The 26928-nt window shown below is 37.8% G+C and overlaps 1 protein-coding gene across 3 annotated transcripts in view; it reads left to right on the plus strand.

The window, feature by feature from the left end:
* LOC108707234 (multiple C2 and transmembrane domain-containing protein 1) overlaps positions 1 to 26928 on the plus strand; it is a 359140-nt gene that overhangs the window by 130369 nt on the left and 201843 nt on the right. For all 3 annotated transcript variants that reach the window (XM_041580463.1, XM_018244369.2, XM_041580464.1), the window contains 2 exons: positions 10056 to 10226; positions 16433 to 16563. In XM_041580463.1, coding sequence (XP_041436397.1) covers positions 10056 to 10226; positions 16433 to 16563 — 302 coding nt within the window. The remainder of the gene's footprint in view (positions 1 to 10055; positions 10227 to 16432; positions 16564 to 26928) is intronic.

Raw genomic sequence — 26928 nt, forward strand, 5'->3', positions numbered from 1 at the left:
GGCTAAAACTTGTTGTGCTGTAAAATACAAGACCTCTGCAGCCATTGGTCCAGTTGAGTAAGCTGCTCCAGCTATTGAATAAGAACTGTACGTTGCTTTAGTTACTGCTCTCTAGATAATAAAACATACAGATTTCTATTAAAGTGACCTGGATTTTGTTACTTTCCTAATTAAGAAGTTTTTGCTAAGACTACTGTTTATACAGAGACCAACTCTACTTTCATCCTGTCTTCTGTTTTCTTGTGCTTCTCAAATCCATGATCTCTTTTGCTCCAAATCTTTTAATCTCCTTGTACTATACGACTTGGCTTTCCCAGAATGATACTGCCATCGAGGCTGCGCTTTTTCATGATGGGCTCTTTTTCTCTCTCCCCCCCCCTCGTTGGGACCACAGGTTGCCCTCTATGACAAGCACATCTACCTCTGGTCTCTGAGATGAGCCTAGTGCTGACCTTCTAATTTACTGTTGGGAACGCAAGGCTCCGACCCTGAACTCTGTTGGATCCGGTTGCAGGGAGCGGGTCTAATTAACTAACTGCCAATAAGGGAGTTAAGGACTGCCAAGTAGAGAGCGGCTTCTGACTCCGTATAGAGATTTATGGGGAATTCCTTCCGCTTGTATTATCAGCAGCAGCGTGGCTGTGGGGGCTGAATGCAGGGCACAGTGAGTCCTTCAGCTGCGGACGTTAAACAAAGTATTCTGTTTCCCCCTTTGTAGCAACAATGTTTCAAATCAGTCACAGACTGCCAACAAAGTTTAACTGAAAATAACAGCACTTGCTGAAAGCAAAGTCCAACACGGAATTACACCGTTCAAGCATGGTGTGACATAACAATCTATAGTGTGTTTTGCCTTCCTGATCAGGCCAAAGAGGAAGTCTCTGGTTTTTGCATGTCCTTATGTAGGCTCCTGTAGGTGAATTCCCCCTATTTACATTTGAAATATAATATAATTTGCCTCCCTACAAACTGTCATATTGATGATCCCTCACAGCCCTGGACTTCTTGTTTTCTCCACCTTACCTCCTTCTTTTAATCCCAGCAGGGGAAAACAGATCCAACTCTGAATCTAGTGTTTAGGAAAAATCTTTCTCTTTCTGATAACAGTGAGCCCTTTCCCCTTTCTGATCAACATCTTGTTACATTCTTTGTCTCACACTCTCTTTCCCCACAAAGCTTTCCCCCACTGTCCTAATTATGAATACACATTATTTAGGTCATATTTAAGGATATGTTTGATCCTGAAACTCTGTTACATTCTCTTCTCCACCACTGGCTCAACTGTACCCAGTGTAAGCATACTTTGTGCTCAATGCCCACACCCCTGGCTGAATTTATAAATGAGATTCTTACACTCCTTAACGTGATATGCAGATCATGTGTGGAGAAAATCCTGTGCACAAGCAGACGTTATCCATTATAAATTTTTACTTTCATGCCTTAATTCTGCCTTGTCAAAGGCTAAGCAGTCCACAACCCTTGTTTTCTATATACAATACCCTTATGCATCCAGTCAATCTCCAAACAATCTCCAGACACTCTCTTTAGGACTGACATATTTTTTTCAAACTAAAATACATACACAATCATATTTCCACCTCTACTAGCACAAACTATTTTCTCCTTCCTAATCTCACTTCTGTCTGCCTTTCTTCTTTCACCCTGTAACTGTCTCTGTAGTCTCCTGACTTCTCTTGGAATCCCCACTCACAACCTGCTCTCTCGGCCTTATGCCTTCTTCTCTATTAAACATTGTGTTGATGAGCTTACTCCAGCTCTTTTTCACATCTTCAATTATTCTCTGGCTTCTTGAACTTTCCCCTCTCTGTTCAAACTGGCCTGTGTCAAGCTTATTCTTAAAACATCTAATTTCAATTGTGTCTCCCTTCTACCACTTACCTCTAAAATCCTGGTACATATTGTGTTCCCCCATATTACGAAATCTCTGCACACCCATAATCTGTTAGACCTATTGTAATCTGGTTTCCAGCCTGTATACTTGTGCAGAGGTACAAATGATCTTCAGGTTGCAAAAGTTAAATGTCCTTTATTCTACATTTAATACAGCTGACCACTCCAGCCTTATGCAAATTCTGCATTCTCTTGGTATCCGTATTCCGGCTGTGTCACTGATCACTTACTAAACATGCATTCAGTATCTCTTATACGAGCAAAACCTCATCCTCAGGTACACTTTATATCGGAGTGCCTGAAAGCTCTGTACTTGGTCTGTTATTATTCTCCCTAGACACTTATCCACTCATTTGGTTTTAAATATCATCTATATGCTGATGATAGCCAAATTTATTTATCTACCCCTTCATGAACATCTGAAATTGAGACTGAAGTCTCTAAGGGTTGCCTTAGTATTAAGATTTTTAAAAGATCTTTTCTTTATTGTAAGACCAAGCTTATCCTGAAACGATTGTTTAAATGTATGATTTGTTCATCAACTAAAAAGACTATTTTAAGGGATATTGTCTAGTTGAAACTAGGAAAACTGTGAGTAGCTGCCTGCTTGGCCCTGCAAACAGGCAACGGATAAATTTCACTGTGAACAGTGAACATTATCTAACCTGAGTGATTGATTTTCTGACAAAAAATCGTTAGATGCACAATCATTCAGTGCCCACTAACCTCACAATATTTTGACAGATTCATTGGATAGCACTAAAACTGGTTGTTTAATGTCTATGTCCACCTTAAAGGGGATCTTTTGAGAAATAAAAAGTTAAAATTAGCTTCATCTTCCTGAAAAAAGAAATTTTCTATATATAATTGATTAAAAATTAAGTACCATTTGTAAAATAATCAAGTTACTCTTCACTCTCCCCCTCTGAGCAACCTGTCTCTCTTAATCCTGTCTTCGTGCACTAGGAAGAGTCTGTTTTTGATTGACAGTTAGGTCTAATACATCCTTGGGGGAGGGGGCTGCACCCTTAACCTAGGTGCTCACTCTTTAAAAATAACTGGCTCTGATTGAAATCCTGTTTCTCTGTGTGCAGGGTGTTTGCCCGAGTCTGTTATTTTATTACCTTTTGTTTGTGCTGGAGTTGGTTATTTGAGTTATCCTGCTAAGAAAGGGAGCCCCCCTAAAACACATATTAGACCTACTTGTCAATCAAAATCTGACCCAGACCTCAGCAAATAGTCTATGTATTATCTGCATAATTTAACCACCTGGTTTCTACATGTTGTTAGAAGTCAATGAATATAGAGTATATCTGGTCTCTACATTTTATTTTCATGCAGTTTGTGTTATAATGATAAGTACATGTTGATGTTTCCTTCTAAATCTACTTCTAAAATATATTTAAAATCCAGAGTTACATAGTTATATAGTTACGTTGTGTTGACCAAAGTTCATCAAGTTCGACCCCTCCGAATTAAACCCACTCTCACACTGACCCCTCCATAAACTCAAAACTATATATTCAAAATACAAAATCTTTTTCAATTTCCTACCCTCCCCCCTCTACTAACCCTCAACCAAAAATTCTGATTTGTAACACCCACACTGCTCTATCTGATTCTTTCAGTTCTTGCTTCTCCTCCATCAATACTTCCTCGGATCCTGATTTATTGGTAAATACTTACAACTCAGTTATATCAGCTGCTATCAAGGGATTATGGGCCCAACTGTGTCTGTAGCCACAACGCAGTCGGGCCCGCAATCCCTTTCCCTGCATGAACTCTCAGACACGATTTTCATATTCCAGTATGCAAATCATGTACAAAAGAGGACTTCCTTCATTATAAATTTCTTGTGGCCTGCCTTGGTACCTCCCTATCCCAGACTAAACAAGAATATTATAGTATAATCATAAATAATAATAAATCCAACCCACAATGCTTGTTTTCCATATTCAGTTCACTACTCTACTCTACATCCCTCTACAAATCAAATATTTTAAAAGTAAAGTAAAGATTCTATCCACAAACAATTCCCCACCCTTCAGATACCAATATTCTTACTCTTTCTAAATCTCCTCCTCTTATGAGCTTATAACTGAGCCCGAAGCCTCAGAACTTCCACTGTCCTCTTCATCAATAACTTGCTCACTTGATCCAATGGCATCACCTCTACTAAAACACTTTGCCCTGTCCTTACTCCAGTACTTACTCATATATTAAATTGCTAACTTCTGGTACCTTCCCCTCATTGTTCAAACAGGTCTGCGTCAAGTGCATTCTGAAAAAGGCTACTCTGGACCCTGGACCTGGTCCTGTTTGTCTAACTACTGCCCTGTCTCTCTCTTACCACTAGCCTCTAAATTTCTGGAACATCTTATCTTTTCCCCTATTACTAACTTTCTGTGCACCAATAATCTGCTTGACCCTGTGCAGTCTGGCTTTCAACCTGCACACTCCACTGAGAATGCATTATGTAGAGTTGTAAATGATTTCTAGATTACTATTCTCATTCTCTTGGATTTATCATCTGTTTTTGGTACTGTTGACCATTCTGTTCTAATGCAAATTCTCCATTCAATTAGAATCTGGGATCGAGCTGATCCCTACCTTTCAGACCACTCGTTCTCTCTCTCCCTGTTTGTCTTAGTGTACACTCTACTTTTATAAGACCTTATAATTTCATTTGGCCTTAAATATCACCTGTATGATAAGTATGACATCCAGATATATTAAAATACCTCTTCACTAACTGCTGACGTTAAGTCCCAGATCGCAGACTGGCTATATGCTATCTCCTCCTGGATGGACCAACACCACCTCCAGCTCAACTTGGCCAAAAAAAAGCTCATTGTCTTTCCACCCAAACCTAGCCCATCTCTTACTTTCACCATTACTATTGATGGTATGACCAGTTTCTCTCCTTCTCTAACCATATTAGTACTAGCTCCAAAACCTGTTGCTACTTCCTCTGCAATATAGCCAAGATACTGTATGCCCCTTTCTTTCATAAACAACAGCCTCAACACTTATTCATGCCCTTATCCTATCCCATTAAAAATATTGCAATCTTCTACTACCGTTCTTCCTGACTCCCATCACTCTCTACTCCAATCAATCTTAAACTCCACTATCAGGGTCCTCTCCTAAGAGGGAACCTGTTCAACCCAAACTAAAATTCCTAGCATGGTTGCCTGTAAAGCAAAGGATAGAATATAAAATTCTTTTGCTAAAGTTCAAAGCCCTTCACTCCTCTGCTCCTCACTAAATTTCTTCACGTCTCACAGTACGTTCCTGGTCTTCTCTGCTCCTCTCAGCACCACCTTCTTTTCACACCATCCACATCCACTGCCACCTCTCGTCTCAAACCTTACTATATTGCAAGTCTTTACCTCTGGAATTCCATCCCTAAATACCTCTGAAAGGAGTGCTCTCTCAATCTCTTCAAGAAAAAACTAAAAGTCTACCTTTTGGAGCAATAGAACATTAGTCTAGTCCTGGAACCTACTCGACAATGCCTTTCGAAGTTCAAAGTCATTTTTTGAATACTTCGTCCATCGAAAAGGATACTACGATTTCAAATTTACTTCGACTTCGATTCAAAGTAAAAATTGTTCGACCATTCGACCATTTAATAATCGAAGTACTGTCTCTTTAAAAAAAACTTCGACTTCAATACTTGGTCGAATTTCAAAGTATTTTCCCCTTCGAAATTCGACCCTTGGCCCTTAATGTCATTTTTTTGTGCAAGAGTAAAAAAGGCTCTGTTTTCCTTCTTTGTGCTAAGCTACATGGTTTCATTTTATATCTACTTTAAAAGAGTTCGTACAAACAACTAGACAGTTTTAGGTATTTTTTCAATGGTACTTTTGGTGATCTTTACTTACATATGTAGTGCCGAAAATAGACAAAGTGGGAAAGAGCTGCATACATCATTTATAAAGAAAGAACTGTATAACATTTAATTATTTTAGCATACATATCTTTTACCTCCCTTTCTGAGGAGACAGTTTGGTTTATAACATAAGGACCTGTTACTACTACTTACTGTTGTAACACCCTCTTGGCGACCCCCCTGGTGCCAAGGTTGTATCAGCTTACCAACTCAGGTCCTGAGTTCCCTTTGCAAGGTGAAAGGTACTGGGAAAACTCTTCTCTGGCAGTGCCTCCACCTAATGGGGTCCTGGAATACTCCTGAGGATATTCCCATTAGGAAACAAATCAATTACGCACTTTATTATATAACAATATAACTTTATATAAAATAAGTGTAATTTTAAAGGGGAAGTAAAAGGTAACGTTTCACACACAAATGCATTTAAAGCATGACCCACTACCCTAGAACATGTTGCAGTCCAGTCCTGGTGATTCCCCGCCAACCCAAGAGTTCCATCCCTTGTCCCCAAAAGAGTACAGTTCTAGGTAGCGCTACCTGCCCACATGCTTTCCCACAGGAAAGTGTTGCTCCCACGTGGCAGGCTCACAAACAGCCTGTTTCCATAAACCGGAGATCTCTGGATCCTCATCCTTTCCTACCCTTCCCAAAGGTAACACTCACCCAAGGGAGCCGTACAAGAAAATACTTCGGCAGCACTCCGATTATGGTGAAAAAATTGGTACTTTATTCGTGCCCCAAGCTAAGCGACGCTTCAAGCTTTTCCAGCCCTTTATCAAGCTACTCACCCAAGGGAGCCATTCAGATGGTAGTCTCACACAGAGCTGAAAGGCATCCACAGCGCTGAAGGCTCCAGACATTTTTCAGACGAGCACACACAGGAACATCCTAGATCCTCTTTCTCTGCCATTCCAGGCAGACTCACATAGAGATGAAGCAGGCATCCAGACTTATCCAGCTCCCAACGCTGTCTATAGCGCCAGCACAAAACAACATCCATGCTGAACTGCATCTCTCACCCAACTTCAAAGGTGAATACAGAAATCCGGCATCCAAACTCTAAACCATCTTAGTTGAGTTATCCAGGCACTGGAGGATCCTGCCCAGCCTTTGGCAGGCCTATTGCACTCCAACGAAAGCCTACATGTTGCATAGTTGTCACTATGTCCAAAGTGAAACAAAGTTCTGCAGCAGATAACAGCAATCACTGTAACCTGAAACTGTAATGGCTGACAGAGCACATGGCATCCCCTTTTATATGGTTGCACAGCACCACCTTGTGGTTCCTTTTCGGATCAGCCATGCTGCACCAATCCAAAGGCTCTGTCCCTGGAAAATTCAGGAAGAAAACCCGTATCTCAGGCCATAAGGTTCAGGGGAGGGGCACTTAACCCCTTAAGGTCCCTACACTGTCACAAGTAGGAAGCCAATGAGAAGGGGTTAAGACACTTGTGCTGACATGGAAGAATTTATTGCATTCATGGAAACATATTTAGACTTGCATTCTTTCTGTTATTCCTTAAACTTCCTATAGTATTAGATTAATGAAAGAAATGGACCATGGGGATAGAAATAATGTACAGGCAATTTCCAAAATGCTTTGCAACTAGTGAAAGGGTCTTCTGGTTTCTAAAAGATAAATTATTGTTTTACAAGCTATACTTCTTCAGCTTCTTCAGCTTAAACATTTTAATGGATTGCTCTTTTTCCGGGTTATTCTGGAATCATATTGCAGGATCATAGTTAATTCCAGTAGACACCACAAAACACTGACATGGAGGGTTGCATTTTCTTTTCTCATTTTGTCCAGGCTTTGATACCATTAATGGCTTGTGTCTGCTGGAGGCTTATTCTTGGCGACACTGAGATAATGTAAGATGGTATTTACTGCTGGATTGAGAAGGATAAATATCAGGTTCTGGACAGAGAAAAAGTAATTGCTGTTTAGATCTGGTACAGTTGGTTTTAAATGTCCGTAGCAAATGTGTTCTAAAACCATATATCTTCATTCTGCAGGAGATAATAAACCCGATCATCTCTGAAATTTGGCTAAAATAGCATAGTTATACATTTAATAAGCTGGGTTTAAATGGATGTGATGACACTTAGCTAAACAAACACTCATTTTTAAAATTTTCTGTATAAAATGAGCAGTGTACATTAAATCAAACCTGTCTGCAGTATGTTAACAGATGCACATCAGCCTGTAGTTTTCCATATTCAACAAGTCCATTCTTAGTTAAAATACAACATCCCCAGGAAGAGCCTGAGATCCATTGAACCATTATTTTGGTACCATTTTGCATTTGAAGATCAATTCTTGTAATTTAATAAATCCTAGCTTTGAAAATGCTCGAGACCTGGGGGTATGTATATATCAAAGAGTGAAGTCAGAGATCGCCACAGTCCTCAAGAGTGAAATTCTGCCACTCTCCATTCATTTATATGGGATTTTTAAGGGGCAGATTCCCAAAAGGGGGGAAGTGGCTAACGCTAGCGTCAATTCACTAGTGTTACAGCCTAGTGAATTGACACTTTGCACTTTTTTGAATTAGCGTTGTCCTAGCGAATTTATGCCTAGCAAAGTGTTGCGATAGCTGTGAAGCCGTCACAGGCGAATTTTCGCCAGGTTAGGGAATTTGCCCCCATGAGTATTTATCAATGGGTGAAAGTGAAAGTTCATCCATTGATAACTACCCCTTTCAAAATCCCATAGAAATGTATGGAGAGTGGCAGAATTTCACTCTAGTGGACTGTGGTGATCTCTAATTTCACTCTTTAATTAATATACCCCCTGGAGTTTTACAGAATTTATTGTAACTTGGATGTCCATACCTTAAAATCATTTAAATATTAAATTAACCCAATAGGATTGCTTTACATACAATTAGGATGAATTATATCTTGTTTGGAATCAAGTACAAGGTACTGTTTTATTATTACAGAGAAAAAGACAATAATTTGTAAAAATTTGAGTTTCATTATAATGGAGTCTAGGGGAGACGGCCTTCCCATAATTTGGAGCTTTTGTATAACGGCTTTCATAACTGCAATACTGAGAGAGAATTTTTACCCACTTTTAAATATTCCAAAGACTAGGAATTCTGACCATGTCTTTCATCAGTTGGAAAGGTTGCAATTACTAATTGGCAAGTGGTTGCTCTGTTTTCTGTACTACTTATGTTTCATTTATTCTGTACCAATACAAAATGTCACAACGATAGAGTGTTTTGTATAAAGATAATTATAAAGTTTCTAAATATACTACTTTGCTACTGCTAAAAGCAGTTCTCAGACCACTAGAGGAGCCGTTACATGGGTGACTGGTCTTCTAAATTCAATTATATGTTTAGCTACAGAAAATGGCTTTTTACGCTAAAAAGGGTTTCTTTTTTTCCTCTGATAAGACTCTCATTTTCAATAACAAGATATATTGAGCTGTATTATTGACCTATCAAGATAGCTTATGTTTCGTAATAGAAGAATGCTTCCATACCATTTAATTTTTTCCCGCAAAAGCTTCTCAAACAAAGCAGAACTGGAAAAGCAATAATTTTAATGGCAGGCATAGAAAAGTTCAGATATCATTGTCTGCTGCCTTTTCAAATGTAGCCTGAAAAAAGAAAATACATTTCTATGAAAAGCGTATTAATGAGGAGAACTGCCTGTACACATAGCAGAGCTCTGGCTTTGATGATGCCCTATTACAAGATAAACTTGTTTTGCTGAAGGCAAACTTTTCCTCAAACCTTAGGTCAGGACTCAGGAACTGCAAGACAAACAAGAGATGAGTTGCTACTGTAACAACAACAAAAACATACAGTGGGGGTTTTTATTTATATATACATCATATCATTTATGTATATTCTTGGTCTTCAGACTTTTCAAGAATATACTGTGCTATATAATGCTTTATAAAATTTCTTGGGAAATGGGGGTAAAACATAAAGATTGCAGGGAGAAAGGTTGCTTAGCCCACCTTGTCCTATAAAAAGGACCAATGCTACCAGTAAGAAACTAGAATTAGTATAGGCAATTTCATGCAACACTCAGGATAACATCTGTAAAATTTGTGAGGATTTAAATATGCTTTTTCCATGGTGATTATATTCTTAGAAACACAGTTCCTAATTATTTCCTATTTTAGTTTAAAAAATCAACTGTGTTGACAGAATAACAGAATATTCTTGTAATTTGTTTTGAGGTGATCCAATGCTCTTTTTTTTAATTTTCCTTTGCTTTTCTGCAGTTTCAGACTCAAAGTTTAAAGCTGCCCGACTTGCACAGAAGGTCACAGCTATCAAGAGGGATAGTGAGCATTACCCTTATTGAGGGGCAGGAGCTCAAAGCTATGGATGCTAATGGATTAAGTGACCCCTATGTGAAATTCCGACTCGGACATCAAAAGTACAAGAGCAAGGTAAAGCAAATTTTTTTCAAAGAGAATCAAATTATAAAAGTAATAAAGATCATAAGAATAGAGCACTTGCCCTTGGACATTCATTTTATTTAATAAAAAAAAAGCCTTATATTAAAATGTCTGCATACAGGGTAGATGATATGCCTTATTTTCCTGAAGATAGACCTTACCAAGGTCTATCCTTACTGGTTTTGAGCACTTATCGTCCAAAGTAAGGAATTACGGTTAACTGTATAAGCATACATTTACCTACTTGCAACCAGACTCTCTCTTTATTTACTGTTCTGTAAGCTAAAACCCCAGTTTTAAGCACATCTATAATCTGACAAGGTAGCAAAAATACAAGAGTTAGATGTTTATAAGAATTCTCTCATGATTTAATGGTTTATTATTATTTCTAAATTACACTGTTTAAATTATAAATCATTCATGAAAACCTCATAAAATGTTATTCCTGAAACAACAGATTTTTTTAGATGTAATATTTGTGCATAGGCAGGCACCTCGGGTCTTTGTGTCTGATCCTGTGATTTCAGAAAGAGACAGCTCTTTACAATGGAACTGCCATTGTTTCTCCTACTCAGTGTTACTGGAAGAGACTTGGATTTTTACTGTTAAATACCATTCTCATATCTACAACTAAGAATGCAGGTGTCAGGGAGCTTATACCCTGTTATCTTCTCAAAGTTGTTGTTAAGTGGCTTGGGGGAAAGGTAGGGGGTGATATCACTCTAACATGTCATAATAAAGATTGATTGAAGTACAAGTATGAGCTTTGTTATTCGGAAACCCATTATCCAGAAATCTCTGAATTAAGGAAAGGCTTTCTCTCATAGACTTCATTTTAATCAAATAAGATTTGTAAAAATTATTTCCTTTTTCTCTGTAATAATAAAACAGTACATTGTACTTGATCCAAACTAAGATATAATTAATCCTTATTGGAAGCAAAACCAGCTAATTGGGTTTATTTAATGTTTACATGATTTCCTAGTAGACTATTTTAGTAGATCCAAATTACAGAAAGATCCACTTTCCGGAAAGCCCCAGGTCCCCACATTTTGCATAACAGGTCCCATACCTGTATATCAATGCACAAGTCACATAACTGAGGGCACCTGGAAACTAACAACATGTCTAGCACAATTAAATGTAACATACTCTTTTGAAAATGGATTTCAGTGCAGAATTCTGCTGCAAAAGCACTATTAACTGATGTGTTTTCAAGTTACTTTCCTAGGGGCAAATTTACTAAAGGGCGACGTCATTTCGATACTTCACTGATTTACTAACGGTTGCTGACATAACTTCGCTAGTGAAGGAGATAGATTCTAGCGTTACTTCGCTCCCTAACACCTGGCGAATTTGCGCTCTGGCAAATGGATGTAACATGCGCAAATTCAATAAGATGCGGATTTTACTGACCGTTAACTCTTGCGCCAGGACCTCTTACCTCTTGGGATAGGACTTCCTCAAAAAATTGTTGAAAATTTTTCCAAGTCCCAAAAAACGCTGGCGTCTTTTCCTTTTTTCAGGGTGATAGCCTGCAAAAGAGAGTAAAAATTTTTTTGGGGTAACCCGCTTCCCCCCTACATTTCCTAACATATGGCACATAAACTGTATACTGGGCTCATGTGTAGGGCAATATAACAACTTTATTTTATTAAGGTTTCCCGGGCTTGTGTAGTGTAATGTATTTGCTGCAACATATACGTCCATTCAACTTTAATAAGTTTATTAATAAGTATGCAAATTAGGCAAAGATAGCACAACTTCTCTTTGCGCAGTAATGTGAGCGAAGCCGTCACTGGCGAATTTTCGGAGGTTAGAGAATTTTCCCCCAGTGTGAAAGACTAAAGAGCCGACTAATGCTTTTTATGATGTTACACGACCCAAAGATACTATTCCTTGATGAAAGATAGCAATACTGAACTTGTAGAGCTTCCAGCAGCTCAGCTTTCACTGTACCAGCTGCTTCGTCTATAACTATTACTGTCCTTATTGTGTCCCTAGTCTCTCATACAAATTCTGTGATTCATCAGCAAGGTAGTAACAGTTCAGCTTATGCTGTCTGATGGTTTCAACAAAATGAGGTAAAAGGCAGAGTCTTCCATAAAAATGGCTTTGGTGCAGATGATGGTATTCATGATTATACTCTATGATCTGCCACAAAGGACTAATTTTACATTCTTCAGTGGCATCTATTACACTGGTCATCTGTGACTATTAATAAATATATAGTGGATATTTACATGCTTATATAGTGCAAAAAGTGATAGTATATTAAAAACTATTTCAGACAATTTCATTTAAACTCTAATATTAAGTGTGGGAAAAAATGGAAACCTTTTAATAGCAATTCATTATCAGCAGTAAGTTATTTTGCAGAGAGGTTAATTGATTCCAAATTGACTGCATTCAGAGCTTCAAAGAAAATTTAATATTTGGCATATCTATTTAGGACCAAAAAATAATTTAATGATTGGCATGTATAATTATCAGAGGCATTACATCTGTAACTTGTAATTTGATTGTGTGATGCGTATATTAAAATCTATTAGTGATTTAAGTGAGGTACAGGGAATTCACCAAACTCATCAGTATCTTATAAATTGCACATATTATTTAATATAGTCTATTAAGCGTTTATCAAAGAATTTGCCTTCTACCAAATAATGGCAATAAAGCAGCAAGAGGAAGACGTTACAAGAGGTTGACGTTGCAACAAAAAATTATTCATGGGTAATGTAGAATGAACCCCTGATTTGCTTACATATCTATTAAACATTGCATTGTTAAGTATACATTGCATAGGTTGCAACATTGCATTCTACAAGCGTAGTCCTATATAATATTAGTGAATCGTGATGCACTGAGGACCTGGCTGAATTAGAGTGTTCCAAAACTGTTGAGTGTTGATTTAAGAATTAGATATCTTATTCTTATTATAGAGAGAATATTGATGGGGACCCTCTACCCTTGCCAACCAAGTGGAGTTCAGAAATACATGTAAATGTATGGGACCTGTTATCCAGAATGCACGGGGCCTGAGGTTTTCTGGATAATGGATATTTTCCATAGATTGTATCCTCATACCTTTAGGGGCAGATTTATCAAGGGTCGAAGTGAATTTGAGGGAATTTTCAAAGTAAAAAAATTCGAAGTAATTTTTTGGATATTTCGACCATCGAATAGGATACTATGACTTCGGATTTACTTCGGATTTACTTCAAATTCGTTTCGAAGTAATATAGTTTGAATATTTGATAATCAAATTACTGTCTCTTTAAAAAAGCTTCGGCTTCAATAGTTCGCCAAATTAAACCTGCCGTAGTGCTATGTTAGCCTATGGGGACCTTCTAATGCATTTTGTAGTCAAAGTAAAATCGTTTGATCGATTGCTGAAATCGTTCGATCGAACGATTTTTACTTCGACCACAAATCGGTTAAATACGGTAAAAAAACGTAGAAATCAATATTTGCATTCGAAGTATTTAAATTCAATGGTCGAATTTCGAAATATTTTTTACTTCGAAATTCGACCCTTGATAAATCTGCCCCTTAGTCTACTAAAAAAAACATTTAAATGTTAATTAGATCCAATAGGTTTGTCTCCAACAAGGATAAGTTATATCTTAGTTGGGACAAGGTACTGTTTTATTATTACAGAGTAAAAGAAAACAACTAAAAAAATGTACCTTACTTATTTGATTAAAATGGGGGCTATCGGAGATGGCCTTCCCATAATTGGATAATGGGGTTCTGTATAATGGATCCTATACCTGTATTACATTATTGCCACTAGGCCAGTCCATTAAAAATGGAATTCACAGACGCAAAGTGCCATGTTTGAAATGCTTTGTATTGGAGGTTGGGAGTATTTAATTTCTCCAAGGCTGCAGAAAACCACTATAATATACTATTAGTATGACACAAAGATGAGTATTTCCTTAAGGAAATTACCAGTCTCTTTCTGTATGTGTATGTCACGATCGCTGCCCGGAGCAGTTGCAGGAGCTCCGGGCGGCGCGTCCTCCCCTGCCGGCGTCGCTCCCAAAATGGCGGCGCCCATGGCCGCCACGTGGGTAGCGGCGCTGGCGCGATGACGTCAGCGCGTCGACGTCGGCGCAAGGACGCCGATGACGTCATTATGGTGCCAAATTCAAATATAAAAGCCCTACCAAGACGCCAGAATGGCGCCCAAGTATAGGATTCGTTTCTGTGTGTTTCCTGGGTTTCCTGTCTGCTATTTTGAGACTAATCTTGTTCCTGTTTGTTGCCTGACCCCTTGCCTGGACTTTGAACTTCGCTTATTATTCTGCCTGCCTTCTGAACTCTTGCCTGGACTTTTGATAAACCGTTTGACTACCCTTTGGATACCGCGACCATGACTCTCTTGTGGGCTTCCTCCTTGATCCTAACAACCTCCCTGGTGGGAGCATCCCGGCTCCCTGACAGTGTATTAAAAAGGGTCCTGCAATGGTTGCTATTTGTGGAAGTCTAGCACAAGACTTCTGCTCCACATAATCGGGAACCAGAGACAATGTTTGCATGGTAATGAAGCAAAGGTAAAGCTTAAAACCTTAGGAAACAGGGGATGTTCTACTTATAGGCCTCAAGCTGTCGTACATCAACAACTGGGGAACCGCTGGCTGGATACTTCTAACCTGAATATTGCTGTAATAGTGTGATTGACCATTTAGCAGATATATATTTCCTAGTTCTCCAAGTGACTAGCTCTATAGTCCCCTCTGTCATTCACATCAGCTCATCTTAATAATTCAGATTTTAAACTTAGTCTGTGTATGGAGCATAAAAGGCAAAAAAAATCCCAGCAGTGTCTATGTGCTTGGGTAGTTCTAGTCTGTGACACCCCTTCCAAGAATTCCCATGATGAGAGTGCCAGGAACTAGGGAATGACAGGGCCATGACAGGGTTAGGAAGTAGGGAACCGGAGGAGTTTAAGATAGGATTTATGGGTTTTTGTGTAGCTTGTTAGGAGGGGTGAAGAAATAAGGGATTAAAGGAGGAAGGAAGGTGGGTAGCAAATGATGGGGTTGGTATTAGTGTAGAGTCAAAGCAGGGCGGCTTCCCTGGGGTGGGATAAACCAATGATAGTGGTATGAAGTGTATGGTTTAGCAGTGGTTAGTCCTGGTGCAAAAGTGATGAAAGGAGCCTGGTGGAAGGGGCTTGAGTTATGGAGGAAAGCTGCTCCTAGGAGGTTACAAGAAAGTTAACTGTTAAATATTAAATAAATGTAATTGTTTACATTGGCCTTACACTTTATAGGTGTACTGGTTGTTTTTCATGTAAATTTGTTAATAAACAAGCTGTGGCCTTTTCATCCAATTTATTATACACATAGTCCAATATGTGATTTTAATAAATGGGGTGTTGTTGGGAGGGGGCCTGACAAACAGACAGAGTGAGGCAAAACACTTGTATGTTAGTATTATAGTTTCATGTATATACAGTATTTTCACTTCAGTTTGGAATCATACCAGATTTGTTTGAACACTCTCATCAGACAGTTGTGTGTGCAGTTGACATGCTGTGTTATGTTATCCCTTCACTCATGAAGCATGCTCTGGGCCAGTGACACAATAAACTGGGCCATGGTAATAAGCAGCTGGTATTAAAGGAATTGTAACGCCAAAAAATGAATGTGTTCTAAAGTAATGAAAATATAATGTAGTGTTGTACTGCACTGGAAAGGTTGTGTGTTTGCTTAAGAAAGACTACAATAGATTATATAAACAAGCTGCTGTGTAGCCATGGGGTCAGCCATTTGAATCTGTGCTTTAATGGCTGCCCCCATGGCTTCACAGAAGCCTGTTTATATAAATGATGGTAGTGTTCCGAAGCACACTCACCAGTTTTACCAGTGCAGGACAACAGTACATTATATTGTCATATTGTTATTTTTTTGCTTTACTGTTCCTTTAACTCTGCTTTCCACCATGTTTATTTAAAACCTTTTAAACAGTATGTGGCCCTATTTGTACTGTTAGTACTGTAGATACCTCTCCTTTTTACATTTATAGCAAATTTTACAGCATTAGTACACATATTTTGACAGTAATCCAATATTGCAGGCATGGCTAACTGTTGCAGTTGCAATGCTCACCTGAACATGATAGAAATTGTAGTTTGAAAGTGCCAAAAGTTGCTGTCTATGACTTACTATGTACTATTATTTTTTCAGACTCTTCCTAAAACATTGAACCCCCAGTGGAGGGAGCAGATTGATATGCACATTCTAGAGGACCAAGGAGGAGTAATTGAAATCACTGTATGGGATAAAGATGCCGGCAAGAGGGATGACTTTATTGGAAGGTGTGTAGCAGCAGAACAAAGGGTGAAGGCTTGGTTTTTTTTTTTTTTGCTATTGTTTGCTCATTTTTATTATGCCTATAACAATATATAAATATATATATATATATATATATATATATATATATATATATATATATATATATATATATATATACATATATATATATATATATATACATATATATATATATATATATATATATATATATATATATATATATATATATATATATATTATACATTGCAGTGGAATATGTTGGTGCTTTATAATAATAAGCCTATATGCTACTGATGTCTCTTATTGAATCTTAGATGCAGTGAAAGGGATGGCCAGTAGGTGTCAGATTTTGCTAATTATTTGAACTGGAGTCTCCGATCCTTTTATATTTTATAAACCTTTGTGGCAGATCACTACATCCTAACATTGCCTAAAAAGCAATTATTTTTCATTCATTTTTATTAAACTAAAAAGCACAATATAAAATTATGCGAAATATCTGGGTCATTTGGCTATGCAGGTACAGGACATCAGCCTTTTAACTCTGTATGTCTCATGTCTTGTCTACCTGTGTGCATAAAATCCTTAGGTCAGTATTGATGGCTTAATCCTTAAGTAAAAACCACTGGGCCATAGTGGCATGCTGACTAGAGAGTTCTGTTCATGGGCTGCTGATAGATCATCAGTCTGTGAAGAGGTACATTGATTTGTTTACATTTCATAAACATTCCTATGATTTGTATTTGACATTTTCTTACTTTGGTTAACAATGGTTGGACTCAAGCTCCTCCCTTCCTGTCAGAAAACAGTACTTGAGGGAAAGTCAGGACCTTTCTGGTGATCAACCATCAACAGCAGCAAAAACAGATATCAAAAGGTGAAATGGTTGTGCTAGAAAATAATTTGTCCTGTGGCCAGCTGCCTTATAGCTTTTCAAGCTGAAATGAATTAAAGAAAAACTGTCAGAAATTTTTATTTTAACTTAAATTTGAATTTTTGAAAAAGCAAATTCATACCCTTGTATTAGTAAGCCACTAACAAGGCAACATTTAATGCAACTTCTACGGACATTGTCAGTACAGGGCTGTGCCAACCACTTTATGCCTGATGCTTTTCAATCGCCCATAGTCCGGAAAAAAACTCTTAAGAAAAGAAAGGTGTTCTGATGCTGCTTTGTTTCATACTGACAGTATACACTATATATCATATGGGTCTTCGAATTTAATTTTCTAAGCAGAAGAACTTGGGATGCCCTGGATTCCAACCTTTTGGCAGGATTTGTTCAAATCCAAGTTCCTGGCCAAACTGAATCAGAACCCCTAAAATCATGCGATTATGTTTTTTTTTTTTTTAAATGATTCCAACTTTCATATATAATCCAAATATCCGGAATTCGAATAATTTGTAGTTTTTGGACTAAAAAAAAACAAAACAATTTTTTAGGAATTTATTAAAGCCTGATGGTCTTAAATGTCCGACTCCGAAAATCCAGCATCTCAAAGCTCTCGAAGTCCTGTATAAGTCAATGGGGAAGGTCCCAGTGTCTGCGCTGTTGTCCGTACTGATATCCAATAATTTCGGGGATTTTGGACCAAAAAGTCAGAAAACTCGTGGTATTTGCGGAAAAGTATGAAAAATTCCGAAAAGCTCCGAAATTATTGGATTTTTGCCCGACCCAATTTTTTCGACCTTATTTAATGATAAATAAGGTTCATTCAGGCAGTCGGAGTTGATTGGATTTTTATGTTAGAAATACTCAGAAAAATTCAAGCCTTGATAAATAACCCCTAAATGTATTAGCAGTGGCGATCCTGGTAATTTTGCCGCCTGAGGCAACGTTCCTTTTGCTGCCCCCACCCCTCTCCACGGCACTCACCTCTTCAGTGCCCGAGGGGGTCGGGGGCAGTCCACGTTTCACCGGAGGGGTCGGGGGTGGTCTACGTCGCTAGTTCAGAGAACGCAATTGCGCTCTCTGCACTAAAAGAGCCGAATTTCCGTGTTGAAAAGTGGAAATTTGGCTCTTAGTTACCAGGAGAGCCATTTTTGCTGCCCCTGGCAAACAGTGGGTCGCTGCTGCCTGAGGTGAGTGCCTCAACTCGCATCATTGGTGTATTAGAGTCAATGGAATTTTTTTCTTAAGTTGTCTTCCCACGGGAATAGCCTCAGTGGTAATCAAATTTTATCCCTCCACCTTTCACTGCTTCCTTAAAAAAACTGTGAAACTCAAAAACACTAGGTGGAGCATTTGTGAGCTCAGTTCCTCTTGTCACCATTTTTGCTTCATGTCACTACATTAAGGGGCAAATTTACTTAAAGTCGAATATCGAGGGTTAATTAACCCTCGATATTCGACTGCCGAATTAAAATCCTTCGAATATCGAAGCCAAAGGATTTACCGCAATTCGTTCAATCGAACGAAAAATCATTCGATCGAAGGGTTTTAATCCATCAATCGAACGATTTTTCTTCGACAAAAAAATACTTAGAAAGCCTATGGGGACCTTCCCCATAGGCTAACATTGACTTTCGGTAGGCTTTAGGTGGCGAACTAGGGGGTCGAAGAGACAGTACTTCGACTATCAAATGGTCGAATAGTCGAACGATTTTTAGTTTGAATCGTTCAATTCGAAGTCGTAGTCGAAGGTCGAAGTAGCCAAAAAAAAACATTCGAAATTCAAAGTTTTTTTTCCTCTATTCCTTCACTCGAGCTAAGTAAATGGGCCCCTATTTGTTGATAAGCATGGTTTTACTGTGGTCAAAACAACGCCGTGACATTAATCATGGTTCACATTAAATTATATAACTCATCTGACATGAATTTAATTGGATATTAATAATGTGTTTTATTGGTCTGTCTATCCACATGAATAAATGTTCAAAGCTTGAGGATCAATTCCCTTGAAATAAAAATGAATGCAAAATCACTATTAATTTATTCTCTTAACAGCTCTCCAACTGACTATAGTACATACAATAAATATATTGTTTTATGCATTTTACTGTAAACACAGTAAACACAAGCACTGAGAATACAAGTAAATATATAAATAAGACATATACATTCTATAGATATAGATAAAATGGTAATCCTTGTTTTTTTGGCTTCCCTACTTGTCCTACTGTACTCTAGATTATGCTCATTTCAGGACTTAAATTGTTTCTGTATGATTGTAGCCACAAATATTTTCTTAGTACCAGCTACAACTAGGGCTTGTACACATTACCCATTTTTCTGCAGTCCCCTGCATTCCTGTTAAAAGCATTTAAACTCAAGGGAGTGCAGGTCCAGACGCAGTAATTTCTTCTTTAACAGGGTGTCCTCACGATGATGCATGTAAACGCCAAACGCAGGCAATTCTGCTTTAATGGGGCATCCTTACAATGATGCCTGTAAGCGCTGAATGCAGGTGGAATGAGACACCTTGCCGGAACACAGGGGAGCACAGGAAAATGGCTAATGTGTATGAGCCCTAAAACAGGTAACTCTGCCCATACGCACCTGTCTTTCACTGACTTGATGACACAATTGCTTAGAAGCGGGACAGCTATTGAAGGATTATTTTGTGCTTTCTAAGTGGTTAAAGCAACTGTATTTGGGTTTGGCTGTTTGGAAAATACATTGTGTAGTTAATTGAAGAGGGAGAAGATGGAGTACCTTGCAAAGCTGAGTAATTGCATGATTGTGGAAGAAAATGTGGTTCATCAGTTTGGCATGAGAGTATATACTGTATTTCTAGACAGTGGGAAATGATCAATTGTTTGGAATATTATATTTTGTAAAAGGGGATGATAGCTTTGCGTAAATGTGATTTAAGGTATAACCATAACATCAACATTATAATTCTGGATCCTAATTATTTACCTGTAGAGAGAAGGCCAAAAAAGGAGGACTAGATAGAAGCCACTTTCCAGTTGGTTGCACCTATGCATTGAAATGAAAACTATATCCCAAAAAATATATTGAATAAAACAGATCATACTGTATGTAAAACCCTGCTTCATGTAAATAAACCATTTTCATAATAATATACTTTTTATGTGCTATTGGATAATTCTAAAAAGAAAATCTCCATTATAAGTGTAGCACACCCTTGAGTGCACTTTCGCTGCGTAGTAGTGTGTGACCTGGACTAGGTCTGCTTGTACTGTGTCACTGACCCATGGGTACCTGAGCAACTTCCTGCAACTCCTGGTACCTTGTGTAGTTCCGTGTAGCAAAGGATCCAGTCACAAATATGTTTCCTTAGCAGCAAAATAACTGGTTCAATAATGAACAGTTGAAATGAATGAATTTAAAGGCACTTTGATGTAATGCAGTGTAATGATAGCAGAATCGCTGCCAGAGGTGAAATAAGCAAGATATAGGTTATCGCACTCCTGGGGCAATTCCGCCGATCAAGTAGAACTTTGTTCATATGGATCCTCAGCCTGGGATCTTTTATCTTGGCACCCTGCCTGGTCCTCAACTCACCCACTGAAGTTCCTGCACTAGTGGAACACACACCATGGGGTCCTAACCCCAATATTTTTCCTCGTTGGAGAGGAAACTTCTCACTAACTTCCCTGAGCCTTCCTCTTACTCCTAGAGCAACTCTGACAAAACTTACTAGCACTATATAACTTTTACCAGAAGTAACCTGTAACATCTCACAGAGAGGTGAGGTCCTAGAAAAGATTTTTAGCACATGGGGCTAAACCCCTTTATACTTTTACATGCTGCCACCTAATGGGCAAACCTTGAAATACTATGGACCCAGGAAAAGGGACATAGCTGCCTGAGTATACTAAAGGACCCTTAGGTTTCCAATTACATAGGGGGAACTGCCTGAGTAAAATATACCCAAATATCAGGGTCCCTGCATAAGAAACAAGGAAGCCCCCTGTGATACTTAGATTCACAGAGCACACAAACAAAGCAAACAAACCATATACGTATGTTAGATCACATTAGCCAATTAACAGACACATTTCTGTTTCTGTCTATAAAACCACTGGGATGCAGATCCAACTACTAGAGGTATAAGTTAAAACAAAAAGTGAAACGCATGAGTTCATTAATACCTTTGAGAAATACACTGTTTCATTAATGCTGGTTCATTAATGCAAGTGGATTATTTGTGCTGAGGAATAATTGAAGAAAACAATTTAGCTGAAGTAATTTTCTGCTTCATATAAAGAAATTGTCACCTAAACATTGTGCTTTGCAGTGATGATGCAAATGAAGTGAAAAAGAACTGTGTCGGAGTCGTTCATACAGGACATTCAGCTTCTTTTACCATCTTGCCCCATAGGCAACACCTTCCCCTCAGAGCTGTTTTAAGACCTTGGTGGGCCCTGGGAAAAGAGCTTAACAGGTGGCCTATATTAGTGAGACGGCGGAGCATAATATTTTTTGTAACCGTGCCAACTTCTTGGCCACCCCCCTAAACATAACACCCATTTTCTTAAAACACAACATAGATAAGCCAATATAAGTAGTATAAAAAATAAATAGTGAAGATATTTGCCCCAGACATGCCAATGTAATCCCTAAATAAAATGGATAACGGTCATATTAAAGGACCAGTAATATCAAAAAACAAAATTGTTTTAAAGTAATAAAAATATAATGCAGTGTTGCCCTGCACTAGTAAAACTGCTGTGTTTGCTTCAGAAACACTACTATTGTTTAAATAAATAAGCTGCTGTGTAGCAATGAGGGCAGCCATTCAAAGGAGAAAAGGCTCAAGTTACACAGCAGATAAGCTCTGTAGAACATAATCTTATCTGTTATCCATTACTTATCCTGTACCATTTAGCCTTTTTTCAATTTCCGCCATTGCTACTCAGCAGCTTGTTTATATGAACTATAGTAGTGTTTCTGAATCAAACACATCAGTTTTACCAGTGCAGGGCAACAGAACATGATATTTTCTTTACTTTAAAACACTTTAATTTTTTGGTGTTACTGTTCCTTTAACACTATGAATTTGTAATCCGTGTCTACATGGCTAGTTTGCCATAGTGTTCCCTAATTTCATGTTCATTAGTGGCCAAGATTAGAACTACACATAGGGGCCGATTCACTCAGCTCGAGTGAAGGATTCGAATGAAAAATACTTTGAATTTCGAAGTATTTTTTGGGTACTTCGACCATCGAATGGGCTACTTCGACCTTCGACTACGACCTTCGACTTCGATTCGAACGATTCGAACGAAAAATCGTTCGACTATTCGACCATTCGATAGTCGAAGTACTTTCCCTTTAAAAAAGACTTCGACCCCCTACTTCGGCAGATAAAACCTACCGAAGTCAATGTTAGCCTATGGGGAAGGTCCCCATAGGCTTGCTAACCTTTTTTTGATCGAAGGATTTTCCTTCGATCGTTGGATTAAAATCCTTTGAATCGTTCGATTCGAAGGATTTAATCGTTCGATCAAACGAAAAATCCTTCGATCGATCGATCGCAGGATTAGCGCTAAATCCTTCGACTTCGATATTCGAAGTCGAAGGATTTCAATTCGAGGGTCGAATTTCGAAGTATTTTTAACTTCGAAATTCGCCCCTTAGTGAATCGGCCCCATAATTAGAACTACACATATTTACCATGAGCAAAGACAGACATAACATTGGTCAAAATGTTAAGACATTTGAGGCTTATCATTATGAACTCATGTTTATATGCAAATTATGTTGCGTATCTGCATATCTGTAAAATGTGCTCATTCACTAATGATTTATAAGTAGTCATTGAATATTGGATCTTAATACAGACTTTTAGGGGGAAATTTACTAAAGGGCAAAGTGGCTAACGCTGGCTAAAATTCGCCAGTGTGACATCATTTCGGCACTTCGACGATTTACTAACGGTCGCTGGCGTAATTTCGCTAGCGAAGGAGATAGACTCTGGCGCAACTCTGCACTCTAACGCCAGGTGAATTTTCACTCTGGCGAAAGATTGTTACTATGCAAATTCACTAAGATTTTTATTTTCCTGGCCGTTACCTCTATCGCCAGACTTGCCTTTGCCACCTCAGACCAGGCAAAGTGCAATAGAGTAGATAGGACTTACTTGAAATTTTGTTGAAAATTTTTCTATGTCCTGAAAAACGCTGGTGACTTTTCCTTTTTTCAGGGTGATAGCCTGCAAAAGTACGTACATTTTTTTTTAGGGTACCCGGCTTCCCCCCCACATTTCCTTACATATGGCACATAAACTATACACTGGGCTAATGTGTAGGGCAATATCTCAACTCTGTTTTATTTTATTAAGGTTCCCTGGTCTTGTGTAGTGTAATGTATGTGCTGCAACATATTCGTCCATTGTACTTTAATTGCACACCGTATGCAAATTAGCCAACGCTAGTGGATTTTCGGAGGTAAGTAAATTTGCCCCTTAGGCTACGGACACACATGCAGAAGCAGCAAACGGTTTTGGTGCAGTTTGCACTGCCGTGCTGACTGCTGCATATACCCTAGCGATATTCTTTCATTGCCTAAGCTTAAACCACTAGGGTAAATACGCGAAAGTAGCCTTTTTTTTTAAAAAAAAAACCCCTGAAACCGCTCGCATGTTTGTCTGTAGCCTTAATACACTTTGACACAGTCCAATCAAGAGTTAGATATAAATAAAGAATTATACACTCACCCTTAAACCTTATGCCTTATGTGGCTTGATTAATAATATTCTTACACTAAAAAAAACAGATATGCACAGATACAAAGAAAGAGAGGCTACAGTGTACTTTTAAATCTGAGCAGATATTTTTTTATTACAAATGTGTGAAAAATGCTTATTACGGCAACCCCAATTACCCAGCTATTTGTTTTTCTGTGTATGTATGAAAATATTGTGATATCAAAATTGATTAGTGTACAGTAGAGTTGAGAATGAGATGTAAATGCCATGAAGAATAAAATATCAACCAGAGGTGAAATGATTTTAATCTCCATGCAATTATTTAACTTTATTGTCACCTGTGTTTATGGCTGGCCACCAAGCACTGATCGCCATATATATCCATACAATTGTTACACCTTTATGCATAGTAGTAATCTGAGCAAATTGGCTCCTGACAACTGCAATAAACTGCCAGGAATGGGGGGCTGTCAGGGAGCTGCTTGTTTTTCTGTGCATTCTGGATAAATAAATCCTGTGTCATGCAATTTTTATGTAGCAGGAGTTATTTACAAGCCAATATGGGCAGGTATGGATGCAATTATTGGTGTAATTATACATTTTTGTAATCCTTCAGTGATGCAGATTTTTGCTTAAAAATTCATTACAAATTAATTTTTTTAGTGTGTGGTGTTGGCCTTTTTTATAAACATTATGAATGATAAAAATTACATTTCTAATATTTCAAATAAAGCTCTAAACATTTGGCACTGAATATCAAGACACTAGCAAGATATATAATTGAATTAGCAATATAGGACCAAGTTAGCTGATAAAAAAAAGATCTTTAGATTCAATTTTAAATTCCCTATAAACAAGTAAGTTTTCATTACCTACATATAGGGACATATTTATCAAGGGTCGAATTTCGAATCGAAAAAAGTTCAAAATTTGAATTCAAAAAGACCAACCAAAATGAAGTCAGTTTTTTTTGGTAGAATAGGTATGTTTTCGATTGAATAGGTCTGTATTTGGCGAATTTGAATCGTATGAATCGAAGGAATAGCGCATTCGTTTGAATTCGATTTCACACACATTTATATATGCTAGACCACAAATAGAGTATACCAAATGGATCACAAAGTTAAAAAAAAAATGTGCCGCTATAATAAAAATAAAATGACAATTAAAAAGTCGTAGGGCTCTGGGGCATATGCACACTTTGCTACATTTCCACTGTTTGGATTATTCATGGATTTCTATTGACCACATTAGAGGTATGGGATTCCAGCAGCCAAACATTCAGCTGAACCTCCTTTTCCGCTTTGTACTTACTAAAATATAAGTAAATATTCTGCAGTTGACTCCTCGGGAACCCCTATAACAGAAAGGCATTTTTAACAGAGCCAAAAACTGGATTTTGTGAATATAAACACTAAAGAACTAACCAGAAAAACATCTACCTCTACAATATTTTTTTTAAGAGAACCTTTATTCATCCATGATAATGCTTCTCTCATCACATACGAGAAGTTACCCCAACTTGAACGAATTTAGTGACTGATCAGCTTTCTTAAACCTTTCATCTCAGCTAAAACCAATGTTAATTGGTTGTTTTTTGACTTTTTTTTAACATTCTTAAATCAGTTGCTGGTCATCTAAGTGATTCTAAAGAGCAATGACTTCAACAAAAGCCTTTTTGTGTAATTTGATGTTGGATCGGTTATTTTTTATGCATTTTTTAGAATACATTCAAATAATTCATGTCACAAATTATGTTCAATTCCTCCTGTAAGGCACATTCAAGTTCATTGAGCTATAATAAAGAGGGGATATTTCTATTCATGTTTTGAAAACTGACTATAATGGCTCAGTGATATTATGTTGACAAGGTTGAACCTCATGTTCATCTTCTTTACAGCAATACTACTTTTTTGATTATTTTGTACTTTTTCTAACCATTAACAATTTGTATCAAATTGTAATACTTGCGTTTTCTTGCTGGAAACATTGTTTGTGGCTTTGGGAGCACTTGGATGACAAGTATGCCAATATAATGACCATTACAGGTCTTTCGTAGTGTTAGCTATTAAAGTTACTTAGGTTTGTGTAATTTCTTTAGGCATTTTTTAATTGCAAATTCCTGCATAACCCTAGCAAATGTCTTAAATGTCAGGTTTCAATGTGTTCAATTTCCCTTTTGTGAGTCAATTGAGAGTTTCATCCAATCATAGAATATGTGAGACAGCACACATATGAAGACGTCCACTTTTAGCTCTGTGAAGCCCTTTTTGCTAGAAGGGAGTCATTCAGATGACTATTATGCTCTGTGTTTATTTAAAATCTAGAACTTTTTTTTTTTGCACACTCCTCTTCTTATGCCCACGGATGGTGGATCTACATATATGGACTTCCAGAAAAAATAGGCCACAAACACTGTTTTTCAAATGTTATTTTAATGCAAGATGAGGTTTCCATTATTTTATCAACCACCTATTTTACAGTTGTCCTATTATCTCTTCACTCTTTAAACTGTTCTCATTGGTTGTGTATATTTAGAACTCAATAGATAGTAATTTGCACTCAACAGTTTTCTTTGTCACTGAATGAACTTCCTTTCCTTAAGGTGCATAATTTGGTTAAAATTATTCAATTTTATTATCCCCAGCATCGATTTTCTACAGAATCTATTTGTACTTCATGAATTGTTGATGATCGGTATTATTCTAACAGTAATAATTATAATAAGCACTGCAAAGCATAGCTGCT

This window comes from Xenopus laevis, chromosome 1S, assembly GCF_017654675.1.
Source record: "Xenopus laevis strain J_2021 chromosome 1S, Xenopus_laevis_v10.1, whole genome shotgun sequence".
Taxonomy (NCBI): Eukaryota; Metazoa; Chordata; class Amphibia; order Anura; family Pipidae; genus Xenopus; species Xenopus laevis.